At 42.3% G+C, this 16533-nt stretch overlaps 1 protein-coding gene across 1 annotated transcript in view; it reads right to left on the reverse strand.

Annotated features, from left to right (window-relative positions):
- Positions 1–16533, reverse strand: part of ARHGAP26 (Rho GTPase activating protein 26) — a 406595-nt gene that overhangs the window by 195785 nt on the left and 194277 nt on the right. Inside the window, 1 exon segment of the mRNA XM_006086413.2 lies at positions 8365–8401. Within this exon segment, the coding sequence (XP_006086475.1) occupies positions 8365–8401 (37 nt within the window).

Below are 16533 nucleotides of genomic sequence, written 5' to 3' on the forward strand. Positions count from 1 at the left end.
ACCTGCCAGGCTGTCGGGACAGAGCCCACACTGCCAAGGGAAAGGGGAATATTAGGCCACAGCACAGTCACACATTGGCTGCATCTGTCAGTCTAAAGTTGGCTCAGAGAGAGGATGGATTTGTGAAGTGTCATTTAGAACAAGCAGCAAGGCTTCTGATTGTCCAAGCGAGTCCAAAGGGCACCACTGCCAGTCATATTATTGGGGCTGGAAACCCCAATAATAAAATCTCTGAGAAAACAACCTGCTCCATCATCTTCCTCTCTCGCTAGCCTCAACCCCTCAGTCGGGGCTGTTCTCGAGTTGGGTATTACTGTTCAACTAAATATAATTTGAGCTCAATGTGAGCCACAGAAACTGTGTTGCACACACAAGTCACAATGAAAAGCGAGGTGCAGAAAGTCAGCACTTAGGTCTCGCCTGACGATGGATGGCTCAGGCGGTGCAAGTGGTGGCCACAGGAGCCTGCCATGCAACAGAGGGAGGGGAAAGGAGAAAGGAAAGGGCCAAGGGGGGAGCGGGACAACTGGGAGGGAGTGCAAGCAGGGCAGGGAGTGAGCGCCTGTCTTCTCTCAGCCTGGCGGCCAGGATGGAAAGCTGGAGGGGAAGGTGCCCTCAGCTGACTGCCTCGTGGGCCAGCGCACAGGAGGCCAGGTCGCCATGCCCATCATGCCATCCATCCTTCTCAGGTTTAAAAGGGGAAATGTTCTATTTATAAGCCACCGGCCAGTGGAGACCTGGCAGCCACGGGATGGCTCTGATCCCACAGGCGTCCTGGTTACCAGTGACTGCCTCCTCCTGCCTCTCAGCTGTGGACGTTCTAACAGCAAAAGGCTGAAGGTTGACTGGAAGCGAAAGGAAAAAGAAAATCCTCTTTTTTGGTCCTCTGCTGCTATCATGAGACTGTTGGGCTTTTAGAACCTTTGAAAGGACACAGTGACCCATGCAATTCCATCGTGCCTTTCCCTGCAATCTCCAAGATGGATTATCTTTTTCTGTTTTACAGATCAAGGGAAGCTGAGGCACAGAGATGAAGAGAATGTACACATCAGAGGCGGGGCAGCGAGCGCACAGAGCTCCCTGTCTCCTCTCCTGGTCCTCCATCTCGTGCGCATCCTCATGAAACCAGAATACCTTGATAGAACACCGTTGGGAGTTTGATCTGACTGAGGGCCAAAAGAGTGGTGAGCACACGTAACAGAAACAACATGTAAAGCCGCTTTGGTTGAGCTGCCGAATGCCTGCGGGAGGGCAGAGGGCCATGTCACGGTTCTGCACCAGGGAAGCTGGAAAGTCACTGAAACATGTGACTTTCCCAGGGTCGGGCCTGGTGTGTGAGGAGCCACTGATGGTTCAAATGACGAGGCTCACTGGGTGGAATATGGGGTGGCCCCTCAACCGCAAAGAGCCTAGTGGGTTAGGTGTTGGAGGCTGATGACAAAACTCCTTCCAGCCCCTGTGGGTTGGCTACATGATGACAGGATGGTAGAACAGAGCCAAGATCTCACGCATATTGAGAAAGGGAGGGAGAGGGGGTGACTTGGGCCATCAGGCAGACTCTGGTTTGACCATCAGCCCCACTGCTTCTCGACTGTGCTACCTGAAACTCTAAGCCTGTTTGCACAATTGTAAACTCAGCTGTGAACAGCATTTCTGCAAATAGCAACCATTCACATACCACTTTCATGCTTCCTGCCATAACTTCCTGCCATCGTAGAATAATTTTTAAAAATATATCCTTGTATTAAGCTAAGGTTTAAAAAACTATAGTCTGCGGGCCAAATTCACCATTGCCTGGCTTGTAAATAAAGTTTTACTAATAAACACCACACTCATTTGTTGCCATGTTGTCTATGCCTGCTTTCATGCTACAACAGTAGAGTTCAAAATCACTGCTCTTAACTGAAAAAGCTGACCCCTGTGCTAAACAATAACTGCCAATCAGTGAGCTTTCTCTTCTCATGTGAGGGACTAACTGGCATGGCCAGACAATGAGAAGGGCAAGAACCAATAGGAACTAGGCACTTACTAGCTAACATGTCAGATACTGTGCTGAACTTTAATCCTCACAACATTTTACAGAAAAGGAAATGGAAGCATAGGGAGGTCCACTCTGATCGAGGCTTCCACAGCCAGTGTGTCAGCACGCTAATCCACACCATGTACACAGGACCCTCCGTAGAAACAGCTCTCTCCCGTCCACATGGCAGGACCCACCCACAGGAAATTATCTGTGATACGTAAAAGTGAGCAACAAGGATGCTCAGGCTGCTGTTACTCATGATGTCAAAAGTCTGGAAAGGACATTCAAGTCCAATGATAGCAACTGGTTCAACAAACTGGGATATAATTCTATAATGGAATAATAAACAACCATCACAAATGGTATTTATAAATAATTTTTCAGACATGACAAGATGCCTGGAAACAAGTATATTCAGTATAATGCCAATTAAGTCAAAATACATATTGACATTGACAAAATACATATAAGACATAAAAAAAGGCAAGACGGAAGCATTTCTGGGGGTGGTATTATAGATGATTTTCATTGTTTTTTTTTGAGAATCACTGCTATATTTCCTTCATATTCTACAATGATTTCGTATTATTTTCATAGGAAATGAAAATACATGTTTTTCAACTTGCTTAGAAGTGAAGTTTAGAGTCAATGTCTACATCCTATGTGACTAAACCCTAACTCCAACTTGTCATTCTTTCTCCAGTCACTGCTCTTCCACCACATCCCAGTATGAATGACAACTTGACAAAGTACAGTGGGTTCTTGAGCATTGTACAAATACAAAGGATTCTTGTGAGAGTACTAGATTAAAAACATACTGGGAATAAAGGGACTACGACTTGGAAGCACAGAGGAAATGTTATATTTCCTTTTTCTGGGAGGTGGGCAGCTGGGAAGTTTCCATTTTTTAAGTCTCTCTAGCCTAGCTGGAAGCCTATCTCAAACCAATCAGCTGTGGGCCTTTTGTCTGCACACTGGTTACATCCGTAGACATCAGAATGTCACCCACACCTACACATTTGTCTATTGTCTCCCAGTGGTCTGAGCCTCAACAGCAGAGGATACACTCCTTAAAGAAAGAGATGCACATTCTACTTGTGAATGCCCTTTACCCCTCAGTGCTCAGGTCTCCTAGGACCACCGGCCCTTTAAGAGCTCTGATAGGTTTCGATCAAATGAAGAGCTACAGGAAACCTGAACTCCTGCAGTTAAATCTAGTAAAGCTTCAGGGAGGAGCAACCAGGAAAATGTAAAACAAGAGCGGGAAGCAGAGTAAGCCACTGCGATGTCCTCTTGGAAAGCCAGACAGTCAGGGTCGAGCTGGGTCCTGAGGTGCATGAGATGACATGTCCCTTTGAATGTAATCCGATTAACCTCGGGAATTCGAGTTAACACGCACATTAAGAGAAGTGGCACTATGAAATCAAGATTAGGAGACGAAGCCCTCTCTGTCTCCGTCAGCCTTCAGCCTTCAAACAGCTGGAGGAACAACAGGACGGCAGCACTTCTGTAAACAAGCTAATCTTTTTAAAGCTAACAGGCAGTGACATTCTCATTTCAAATGTCAAACTTGGAAAAGACCAACTCACACTAGAAAAGCCTATCTTTCCCTTGCTCTTGCCCTGCACAAGTTCTTGGCTTTCTAACTGTTCCTCAGGTGGGACCACAGGACAACAGCCGCCTGGGCTGAGGACAGGCCATTTCCTGGCTTTTCTTCCTGCTTCTGACCTGAGCTCAATTCAAAGGAGAATAAACCAATTCTCATAACTGTAGCCAAAGGCAGGGCAAGCAACAGGACATGTAGACTCAGCAGATATACATGAAGATGGCAAAGGCGGCCACAGGGGTGGGGCAGGAGGAGGGGTTCTTGCCTAGTGCAGAGTCCCATTGTTTGTAATAAGAAAGGGGGCAAATCAGTGCCAGGTATCAGCTGTCCAGATTATTGGCACTGTAAGATCACTCCCTCAGTAAAGGAGCCTAGGGAGCAATAAACCCTACTTCCTCTCTATTACCCTTACGCCCATCTTTTCCCTTCCCTTCTCTACCAGGTCAGAATGTGGCCAAGAGAGAAAACTCAGTATCATTGGTGTATATTCCTGATACTCTAGGAACAAACCCAGGAAAGGATCCCTGATGTCTGCAGGATCCACGGGGTGAAAGGTCCTTAAGATTGGCAAAAATAGCAGAGTGGTTTCTGAATTTAGTATTTAGAGATTAACCAAACCAAAAATGCACAAGATCTGTAGGCAGAGAACTAAAACTCTAATAAATGACAAAGGTGGCCTAAATAAATGGAAAGCATTCCAAGCTCTTAGAGGAGATAAGTTAATATGAAAGTATCGATATCCCCAAATTAATCAATACCATTCAATGCAATTCCAATGAAAATTTTAAGTTTCTGAGGAACTTATCACACATATAACAGAATTTATATAGAAGGATAAAGTTCCACAAGTAGCTGAGACAACCCTTAAATGGAGAGTAAAGACAGGAGACTTAAACTACCAGATATGAAGACCAGCCTCAGAGCCATCATATTAAAACCAGAGAGGTCTGAGCACAAGAACAAATAAACCAAGGAGATAAAGAGCTGAGAGACAGAGCTCAGATACGCAAACCTAATGTACAAGAAAGCTGGCACCAGAGGTCAAAGGGGGAAAGAATGGAGTTTCATAGATGTTGGTGGAAAAACTGACTCCTCATATGGACAAAACAAAGCTGGATCTTCATGAAACATCATATATGATGGTAGATATCAGATTAGAAGCCCAAATGTGAAAGATAAAAATCATGAAGCCAATAAAAGAAAATGTAGGTGCACATCTTGGTGACATGGGTCAGAAAGGCCTTCTTTAAAACACAACTTGAAAATCATAAACCAGAATGCAAAAAAAAGAAGATGAATTTGAATATTAAAAGAGCAAGGCTTTATACTCAAGGGAGGATATCACATATAATATTAACAGATGGATCACAAGATAGGAAGAAATATTTAAAATGTCTACACCTAACAAGGGATTGATATCTAGAATACAGAAAGAACTTCACAAATCAACAAGAAAAATTGGTACCTGCCATATAAAATGGGCAAAGAACATAATTAGGCACAAAAAAAAAAAGAAGAGGAAATCCAGTAAACAGGCAAATAAAGGGATGCTCAAGCTCATTAATTATCAGAGAAATGAGCTAAATAAACTAAAACAACAATGAGCTATCATTGACAAAAAATTAGGTAGCTGAATAATGGCAAGAGCTGGCAGGAATAGAGAAATCCTCAAGGAGTGTTGGTGGGACTGTGGACCAACTGCTCTGGAGAAGGACATGAGAGTCCTCCCTAAAACTCTGTCTATGCACTCCCTTTAACAGACCAGAAATTCTCCCCATGCATATAACCCAAAGAAATGCCACACAGGGGACAGGTAAGAGATGTTGGTGTCGTTAGCAGTGATGAGTTGGAGGCATGAGGAGGTGGAGGGCATCTCTACAGAAGCAGATGGACAGTGTCCTACACCATGGAGTGTGCAGCAGACAGAAGCCGGGCTCTAGAAGCAGACAGAGGACTATGGATGGCTCCTAAGACCATGCTGAGAGAGCAAAGTAAACTGAGCAAGACATATAGCCATTTGTGTCACTTAAAAACACAGGTAGATAAAACATATACACATTGTTCGAGAATACAGATTAAAAGAACACATTAGAATGGTGGCCTATAGGAGAGAAAAGGAATAGGAATTGAGAAAAGAATGAAAATGAATGGAGGGCCTTGTGATGATAATGTGCCACCAATGGAGGAGTATGTTTAATTCAATCTCTCTATATCTAAGATCCAAATAGAGAATAAAAAGGAGAGGATAAAGGCTCTACACCTATATTTATCTGCTGCCATCCACTCCCTGGCAACTGGGCTATTTGGAAAATACCAGCAGTTGACCGACATTATTTATGGCCATGCCCTGTACCCCATGGGTGCTGCAGGCCCTGAGAGAAATTTCAAAATGAAAGAAACAAATTTGGAAGTGTCCCAGAGAAATTTCCTTTTGCTACCTACCCGTTCCAGCTCTATGATAAAATGCTGGCATTCAAATTCCCACCAAAATATTTTCTAGAAAGAGAATGCTAGACATTTGAAGTTTGGTTACTGAAGGTAAAAAGAGCAATGCCTCACTCTTAAATTCATATCAGATTGACTTCCTAACTTTAAAATAATTTTCATTGTGGTATAGACAGAAAAAGAGTTGCAGAATTCAGACCCTGGGCAAGGAGCACTGGGGGTGGGGGTGGGGTGAAAATGCAAATGACTGCAATGGTAGAATCAGCTGACAATGCTCACCAATGGAATCAGGGTCATCTTTCAAATCTATTAGTACTTATCTCAAGCAGAGAGAAGCAAGTTCTTAAGACCACAGTTACAAGGAAACTTCAGGTTGGGGGTCTCCATTCCTATGCCTCTGATCCCCCTCAATTCTTGGGTCCTTATAAGGAGTATGTCTCAGGGATATGGTATGGGCATCTGTTACTTTGGCTTGCTTGTTAACTAGCCTCTCTTATCCTAGTGTGTTCCCTGATTTCCCTCTGGCAAACAACTCTGCTCCCGTTTTATGCAGAAACTGTCAATCAAGGTGTCTTGATTTCCCCTGGCTGGGCCCCAAGCTAGACCAACTTGATGCTACCTTCCCTGGGGAATCTAAATTCTCAGAAGAGTGAGGCAAGAACTAAAAACAGTTCAGAGTTGTATCATCCTGAAAATATCACTGAGGAGACCCTTTCTCATTAGTTCCTGGGTCTCCAGAGATGGAATGTCTTCAAGCCCGGTTCTTCAGTTCTTCCTACTTTACTGTGAGTTACCCTACAGCCTTCTATAGTCCTACGTGATTATTACTATTGCTTTTGCTATTGTTATTTTAGCCCGTTATCCAGAGTTTATTTCAAGCACTGGGAAACAATCCCACCTGATGAAGAGGGAAAGAAAAAATGACTTGTTTCCTTGAATACTTACTTGAAAAACTTTTTTCTTGTTCAATTATTGAGGGAAAAAGGAAAAAAACAAAGAAACATTGTTTCCTGTCCTAACGGTCTCCACCTACCAAAAGCCACCATTCCAAATTACTTAATATCTCATATAAAACTCCTAGGAAAGCCCTGGCTGGTGTGGCTCAGTTGGTTGGAGCATTGTCCCATACACTGAAAGGTCATGGGTTCGATTCCCAGTCAGGGCACATACCCAGGTTGTAGGTTCCATCCCCAGTAGGGATGCATATGGGAACAGGAGGCAACCAATCTCTCTCTCTCTCTCTCTCTCTCTCTCTCTCTCTCTCTCTCTCTTTCTTCCCTCTCCCCTTTCCTTCCTCTCTAAAATCAATAAAAACATGACGATTAAAAAACAAAACAAAACAAAAAATTCCTGGTACAATATGGTTTTTTTGAAAAAGTGAAAATCTCTGTCCTATAATGGATTTCACACACGTAAAATAGCTCATCCTTTTGTCCACATGGGCAGGCACTGTTTTTACTGATTTTTTCTGACATGACTGGAATTCATGGTAGGGCTACCTTTGAATTTTTTTTTCCCAAGTAAATTTGACAAAGCAAATCTGAGGAAAGGGGACAGAATTTCCTTTGTACTCTTGTAGCAACCTGGAAGGAATGTGTTTTTTCTCCTGCGCACCAAGGAGATAATCAGCCCAAACACCCTAGCAGCAGCAGTTTTGTTTTAATCCCCTTGTCTTTACAAGGCTGCAGGTGCCCTTGGAAATCATGATTAACCAGAGTCCTCAGAGCCAGCAGCGGGGAGAATGTCCTGTATATTCTACGGAGGCTGCCCAGGGTCACTCTCATCAAAGAGGAATATTATTACAGAGCTCGCTGTCTCCACTCCTCCTCTCCAAAGAGGCAACAAAGAACACTAAGCAATCACTGAGATAGCTATTGCCTCTCCAGTCCTTTGAGCAAGACAGTGTGGGAGGCAAAGTCAATTCTGGCTTTCTCATAGGCAGGGTTCTTTGGGAGCTGAGTATGATTGGATTAAGTGACTTTTAAGTGATGATTGGAGCTACATTCTTAAGAGGACCTAGGATTAACTGAGATAACTAATGTACATGAAAATGTTCTGTATAGTGTGAAGGGTTATATAATGCAGTGCTGTTACAGTCCTGCCAGTCAGGCTCACTGAATGTCCTGGAGTCACAGATGTGTCAGGGTGGAAGCCTGTCAGGCTGCACTGGGGGGAATGGGGCAGACCCAACATGCCCACAGCACCTCCTGGTGGCTCTTCTCTGGAGTAGCAAATTCTCAAAGCCCAATCCCAACCCCAACCACAGAAAATTATCAGCCACAGTACTTACTTCCTTCATTCTGACTGTCTTTATTCGAGTTGTAGACCTGGAAAATAGAAATAAACATTTACTTGTGTGCATTTTATATCACCCTACAGGTTCACTGAAAAATACCAATACCTTCCCCCTTTCCCTAGTTTGGGCTATAAGATAGAAGGCAATTTCTAGCTAGCCCCTAAATATGAATCCCGTCTATAATTATCTAGTTCCCAGTATTTACTTCAATTGTTCTTAAGTGGCTGTACATTAGAATCATCTGTGGAACTTTATTGTTTAAAAAAATCATATTCTTTAAAAAAACAACCTATGTGTGTATATAAAACTAAAAAGGATAAAACATTTAAAATTATTTATAAATCATTAAGCATTAATTGTGCACTAGGCAATGTGGTAAGCAATTCACATGAATTACCTCAAATTATCCACAAAACAATCCTGTTGGGGAGGAACTGTTATTACCACTGTTTTACAAATAGAGAATTGAGAGTTAGAGACGTTAACTAAGGCCTCACAGCTAGTAAGTGGCAAATTCATGACAAAGATACATTACAAACCATTCAGTGTTAACACTGGGGAAAGGGACCAATCATTTTTTACCTTACAGGCTTTTGTAAATTTGAATTTTATAAGGAGAATATATTACTTTTACAATAGAAACCCCTAAACGACTTACAGGAATCATGAAAGGGAAAGTGCCCCACATAAAACAGACAGTGACATATTGCAAGATTCGGGAAGTTTTTTTGTAAAGGACCAGACAGAATTAAATATTGTAGGCTTTGTGGGCCAGGAGGCAAAATAAATGATATTATGTAGGTAGTTGTGTACCAAGAGAGAAAACAAACTCCCACAAATTTCTTTGTTGATAAAATTCAAAATATAATTTTTTTTTTCAAAATAGAGCTATAACATTCCTAGCAGGTAAACATCCCTTTTAGGCAGTGGTTCTCAACCTTCTGGCCCTTTAAATACAGTTCCTCATGTTGTGACCCAACCATAAAATTATTTTCGTTGCTACTTCATAACTGTAATGTTGCTACTGTTATGAATCGTAATGTAAATATCTGATATGCAGGATGGTCTTAGGCGACCCCTGTGAAAGGGTCATTCGACCGCCAAAGGGGTCGAGACCCACAGGATGAGAACCGCTGCTTTTAGGGTTTCATGGCTCGCTTTTCATGGCTCAGTTCCTCTAAGAGTTAAACAAATGATTCTCAAGCAAGAGTGGCCATCAGACTCACTTGGAATATGTTGTTGTTGTTCTTTTTTAGGTTTTGATGGCCAGCTTCCCCCTATGCTTTTTCACACCTACAGATCATAATCACCAGATTTGGGTACTATGATATTTTTCTAAAGCACGGGCTTTATCTTATGTAATAAATGTCAGCATGTCATGTATTGGCAAACTATGGCCCACAGGCCAAATCCAGCTCACCACCTGCTTTTGTATAGCCCATGAGCTACCTCTGGTAACTACAGATGAACATTTGCAATTGATTTGATGATAGGAAACTTTGAACCTTAATTAAGCTAAGTGTTATCCTCCCTCTAAAAATACTCCGTTCTTCTGACTAGTAGACCAGTATTTCAAAGACTTCAACTCTTTGGGAAAGATATTCTTTCTGTACCGGGATAACATGGTTGCCCAGTCTCCCTCAGCAGTACCTCCACCATCAATATAAGTGAAGAATTTAGACTAGATCATGCTTTCCAAATTGAACCCCACAGCCCCTGCAGTAGGACTACCAGAAGGGTGGGAGAGAAGCTAAGACTCCAAGTATCCAAATGTCCTCCTTCCCTCGCTTTATTCATGTGACTATCAAATAAGGGGATACTGTCTTGAAAAGTTTGAAGACCTCTTGAATGGATAATTTCTAAAGTTACTTGCAATTCATTAATTTGCTTATTCATTCATGCATCTAACAAGTATTTATTATGTGCTTATTATGGCCAGGCAGTTTTGTAGATGCTAGGGGGTACAGATGAACATAACAGCTATAACCTCTGCTTCCTGGAACTAGCCTTTAGGGAACTAAACAGAAATAAACAGAGACACAAATATGATATTCAAATATTGATAAGTACAGTCGAGGAAATAAAAGACTACTGCGAACCTGAGGTGGGGAAAAGGTGACATTTGCATGAGACCTGAATGATGAGAGGACCTCCTTGGAAAGACCTGGGGGCCAGTGCCAACAGCAAGTGCAGGTCTTGCGATGGGAAAGGCATGGTCTTTTGGAGCGAGGAAGGCCAGTATGGTCAGCAATCAGTGTAAGGTAGGAACTAAGGATGGGCAGAGGGGCAGTGATGTAATCTTACAGGGCCTTGTGACCTGTTAGGGAAATGAGAGGCCTCGTAATAGCTGGGACCAGCGATCCATGGTGAATGGCGCTCACTAACCTTGGGAAGTTGGGTAAGAAAAGTGCAGAGAAAGAGACCATATTTTGGCAAGTTATTTTTTTTTCCAGCCATCCCTCCCATTAAATTCAAACATTTTATCCCAGAGACACTTGCCCCTGTTTATAAATAACAAAATCCAGAAGAAATAGCAAAATGCAAGGCTTTCAGTCCTCCTTAATTAGGAGGTGAGTTTGCACCAAACAGGTTTCCTGGTCTCAGGAGACCACTGTCTGGAACAACCAAGCACTCCCCAAATTGGAGAGGTGTGATCAATGAGCCAAAGGCACCAGAAACATGTGCTGCCTGATCCTCTGAGGCCAGGCCATTAATCTCTGTCTAGTTTGGTAAATGAGCCAAAGAGAATGAGTTCTGAAATGAAGCTAATAAACCGTGCCCGCCAGGAGTGTGTGACTACATGGCCCAACCAGGAAGGCCCGGGGTCTAACAGTGATGGCGAACCTTTTGAGCTCGGCGTGTCAGCATTTTGAAAAACCCTAACTTAACTCTGGTGCCGTGTCACATATAGAAATTTTTTGATATTTGCAACCATAGTAAAACAAAGATTTATATTTTTGATATTTATTTTATATATTTAAATGCCATTTAACAAAGAAAAATCAACCAAAAAAATGAGTTCGCGTGTCACCTCTGACACGCGTGTCATAGGTTCGCCATCACTGGTCTAAGAGGATCCTTGCCGCCACAAAGGCCAGATAGTGCTAAGGTAAGAGGGTTGTATCCTCTTATCTCGAGGAAAGTGAGGAGGGTAAGGAAAGCTTTCACATGCTTCCTCTGCACTAAGAAAACTAACAGCATTAACAGAGAATGTCTTTATTACTCAACATTTACCAAGTACCCACATGACATCATCCTTGAAACCACCTTATGGGTTAGGTACTAGTGTTATTCCCAGTCTATAGATGTGGACCCTGAGGCCCAGAGAGGTTACACTGTTTGTCCAAGGACACAGAGCTGGGAGGTGGCATACTATTCTATCTTGCCCCTACAGGGATACTCCAGTCTTCTTTTAATTTCCAGGCAGTTGCAAATGCACACAATTACCAAGCCACCCCAGTGGTCTGTGGTTCATAAATACCTTCCATACTGGCAGAGGCAAAGGGTATGCAATTTACCTTTAGAAATAGTCAGTCTGTTCTGGGAAAATCTTCTTCTATAGAAAATCAGTTGCCCACTAGTCTCAGACTGAAGTTCAAAGGCAAGGGCACTTTCCTAAAATGAAAGGTCTCTAGCAGTGGCTCCTGGCTCATGATTAGCAGAGTTATCTCAGATTATATACTTTCAAGTAAGCATCCCCAGACCCTTTGTTTTAAAAGGACACACCCAATTCTACAGGATCAATTCAAGGGGCCATGAATCACTAAACAAGCCTGAATATGGCTCCTAGGAAGATTGATCACTTAATACATTTTCTCAACAACCCAACAGAAGCTATAGTCTATCTGTCCTGACTAGCCAGAGTACTCTGAGACCTGGCCACACTAATGTTTCTTAGCCTTCTATCTTTATACACTTTGATGTAGGTATGATCTAGCTTCTGCTGAACATCAAGATTTATTAAATATCCAGGCCAATGCATGTTTGTTTTCAAGTGGGTGCTTCTAGAGAATAGAAGCATGTTCACCTTATCAGGATCCATATGAGTGTCATTATGTTATAATTGCAACAGTAATAGTAAATTAATAAAAATGATGACAATCGCCTAGTTATATATCAGACACCATGCCAAGTGCTCTATATATACTATCTTGTACAGTCCTCACACCAACCTAATAATTCCCATCATATAGATGAGCAAACTGAGGCATTAGAGAGGTTAGGTCACTTGCCCAAGGTTAGACAGCTGGAAGTGGCCAGAATCCAGACAGGAACTCCTACAGTCTGTCTCCAGAGCCCAAGTTCTTAACCGCTAACCACATGATAAGTAAGACATTGTGGATGATGATGATGATGATGATGACAACGACAACGACGACGACAATGACGACGACGACAAAGGTAATGAGATGTTCTGGGCAGCTAGGGAAGGTGAGTCACTGGAGGAAAGAATCTGCCAAGAGTAAGAGGAAATGAAACTGGGAACGGCCTTCCGATTCCAGCCTGAAGCGATCACTACAAACCTATGCAACAAGCTGGCACCTAACATAGAAGGAACACTTCATGTTCTCTCTGAACCACAGGGCTTGATCCTGAAGATAAACACCAGGCAGGAAAGTCGGTCTTTGATACAAATCACAGGGCACAGCAATTCTATGAGTCCTCACCCAGAAGCTACAATGGGAGCGCAATTTAATAAATCAAAGGAGGGTGAGGAAAGCCTTCATATGCTTCCTCTGCACTAAAATGTGATTTGCAATAAATTCTGTTCACTGCTGAGTCAATTCAATTTATATGTCCCTAGAGAATTAAGAGAGACTACAGAATCATTGGATTCCCAGAATTTTTTAATGGGTAACCTTTATGACAATTACCCAGGCCTTAGTGATAAAGCACAAAGAAGAATTTCTTTTAACTTATAAATTAAAGGCACAAATAAAGCAATAATTAGACAAAACAATCTCACTTTTCCCCTCTAGTACACAGCTGCATAAATACTTGAATCAAAATCTGCACAAAATGAAGGTGTTGGAGAAATAAATTCATAGGCAGATTTATTTAAAACTGCTGTTCCTATCTAAAGTGCACTTGAACTCACCTCTAAGCTCCATAATTCCCTGAGTGTCCTGGAATATCTCAACCTCTCCCCACTGGTTGTTTCCATGATATGTCAATGTGGAAACACACAAAACAGAACTACATGCCAACAACTTGAAATACTGCACAAGCCAGTTCTGCAGCATCAGCTATGTCCCTTCTCTCTGTGTGACAATGGACCCACCACCATGAGGCCTTGCTTTTTTGAACTGTTTCTGTCAGTTATAACTGACTCATAGCAGCTTAGGTTCAAAGTCCAGCTCTACCATTATTGGCTATACATTCTAATCACTTAACATCACTAAACCTCAGTCCTGCCACCTGTAAAACAGTGATACTAATATTCCCTACCTCTTAGGGTGGTTGTGAAATTAAATGAGATGATAGACACACAACATTTAACACAGCATAGGATACAAATGCTATGGCCCAATGAGCATTCTATAAATATTAACTTTCATCACTGACACTGTCACCCTCCTCCTTCCAATCTTCACACTTATCCCCTATGAGATAATCGGCTAAGTATGAGAATGTAGCTTGAGGGAGTCAGTGACACAGATCTCATTAGCATTGGAAATTAACCAACTGAAACTAATTAGGGGACAAAAGGGAAGGAGACCATCTAAAGTCAACTGTTACATCAATGGGTTCTTAGTCTTGTTTTATTTTAACAAAAGTCAAATATAAAAGTAACCAACCACTGCCAATCACCTTTTCACCACTGATTATGTGCCAGGTACCATACTAAACACGCACATGAATTATTTTATTTCATCCTCAAGGCTATCAGGTACTACCACTGCCTGTATCTCATAGCATCATGTAGGTGAAATAAGGTTCTAAGGTCACAAAGCTAGCAAGTGGCAAAGCCCTCTAGACTAGAGTCTATACTCAACCAAACTTCCCTACCCTGTCCAACTTTCCATGGGAAAGAGAGTTTGGCAATTAACAAAGAACTCAAAAGAAGCTAAGCAGAAATTAAAACGGCAACAATGCAGCCATTATGTAAGAAAAATGTTTCCATCCAATTTGAACTTAACAGTAATTCTACAAATTTCTAATTAATAAAGTATAGTAGTCATTCAAAACCACAACCAGTTTGAGATTGAGAGACTTTAGGATGCCTAAAAACGTCCTTCCTAAAAACTATGAGCATATAAGAGTGAACTGGCCAGCATTGTCAAGGATTGTATGGCAGACAGAATTCTTAGTAGCACACCACATTCAAATACTCAGCAACTCCATTAACGGTAAATTTAAGAACTTTTAGTAACACCCCTGAGAAGTTACTAGTAAGACATCCTTGGTCTGTGGAACATCACCCAATAATAAACATGAGTTTTTAGATCCAGGAGAACCTCTCTTCTGGTAGTGGGGGCCACAGGCCACAAAAAGCTTTTTGAGAAGGAAATTTTGAATCTTAAGTATGTGGGTATAAAACCAGTGTGAATAGCTTGTAGTAAATAAGGATGTGTCTCAACTTGGGAACTAGGCATTGGTTTCTCCTCACCCCCCACCCTCCCAAGAGAAATGTGCCTCTTATTATCATAGCCTGAGTGAAAATACGTGCTGGAGAGAAGGGGAATAAAATGGTTGCTGCTGCTTTTCCATTTCTCACCAAGCAACATTCCCTCTGGCTTGCCTTTCTACTACTACTGGTATTGCATTTGCTGTCTTAGGGAGGGGCTCTCGAAAGTGAAGCCAATAAAAATATATCTTATCTGATGGCTCTTCCCGGTGACCTGTTCTTGAACAAATATGAAAACCTTGCCCTTGCCCTGCAGGATTACATGTAAAGAGGGTTCAATAATGGCATATAGCAGGCCATTCAATAAGTATGGTTTGAATGAACAGTTCTGAGTAGAGGAGTAAAAGAGAGACTGATATTTTTTTAAATCCCCAAGTTGGAGTAGAAGGGACAATGAATTGGTGCATTGACCAGACAGAAATGGTAAGCCGGATCTATCATTTCCAGGTGATTGTATCTCACTCTTTCAAACATCTGGCAAATTCTCTTGGAATCCTTACCTGGAGAGGAATGGAAATATACAATTCCAACCTTATTATGATACCATATAAGACAGATTTATCTTATTTGGCTCAACTCAAGGCTATCAAAATCCCTCACGTAGCCATTTGTTTCTCTGGCACACTGCTGAATGTCAGCTCTGCACCTACGTGACAACAAAAGCTGCTAATGGATTTAGAGGCCAGGTGTCACCAGGGTGTTCTGAAATGAGACTGAAGGATGGGGTTATTAGACTTCATGCAACAGAGGCGCCTTAGGATTCAGGGTCTCTTGGAGAATGGCCCAGCCAAATGTGACCAAATGGCTATGCTCCTAAAGCCAATTGGAGAGAGTTTCTGACAGTGCTGAAGCCTGCTTGCATACCAGCACACCAGCATGCCCGCAAATAAAAATGACTGCTTGCTGTTCAATATGATTATGACAATGATGGTGGGCAGAAAAAGAAATTTTTTTTCCAGGAGTTCAGGCATTGCCTGTTGCTTTGTATCTAAGGATATAAAGGGCTTACCTCTTGTATAATTCCTCAGTGATACTGAGGGGGAAACAAAGTGCTCTGGACACCTGCTACTACTCCCTGCTCAGCACCCATGTTCCTCTTTTCCTAGGGATACCACCTTAATTTTCCTTGGGGAGCCATCCCGCCCCCCGCCCCACCAAGTCCATGCTGTTCAGTGGGGGTGAAGAGGGCGGCCCCAATTCCACCTTCAGGTTTGGACATGTAATCCAGATATTGCATCCGATTGAGCAAGTGATTCACCCCAGGCCAGTCAACACAATACCTGTTCTTAATACTTTTTATTACAACTGCTGAAAATGAGGCCTTGCTGTGTTGCGGGGAGAATGGGATACACCTGGAATTTCTGTGGCCAACTCTGCCACCATCTACACAAAGTCCGAGTAAAACAGGTCAAAGGAAAGTGGAGCCCTGATAGGAGACTGCATTTCAATGGCATTGTTTGAGCTCTTTTATCTAAATGCATCTGAGGTTCCTCCCTGCTCTTTTCATGCGTGAACCAACAACATCCTTTTAAAAA

This window comes from Myotis lucifugus, unplaced genomic scaffold (assembly GCF_000147115.1).
Source record: "Myotis lucifugus unplaced genomic scaffold, Myoluc2.0 scaffold_28, whole genome shotgun sequence".
In the NCBI taxonomy this organism is placed as follows: Eukaryota; Metazoa; Chordata; class Mammalia; order Chiroptera; family Vespertilionidae; genus Myotis; species Myotis lucifugus.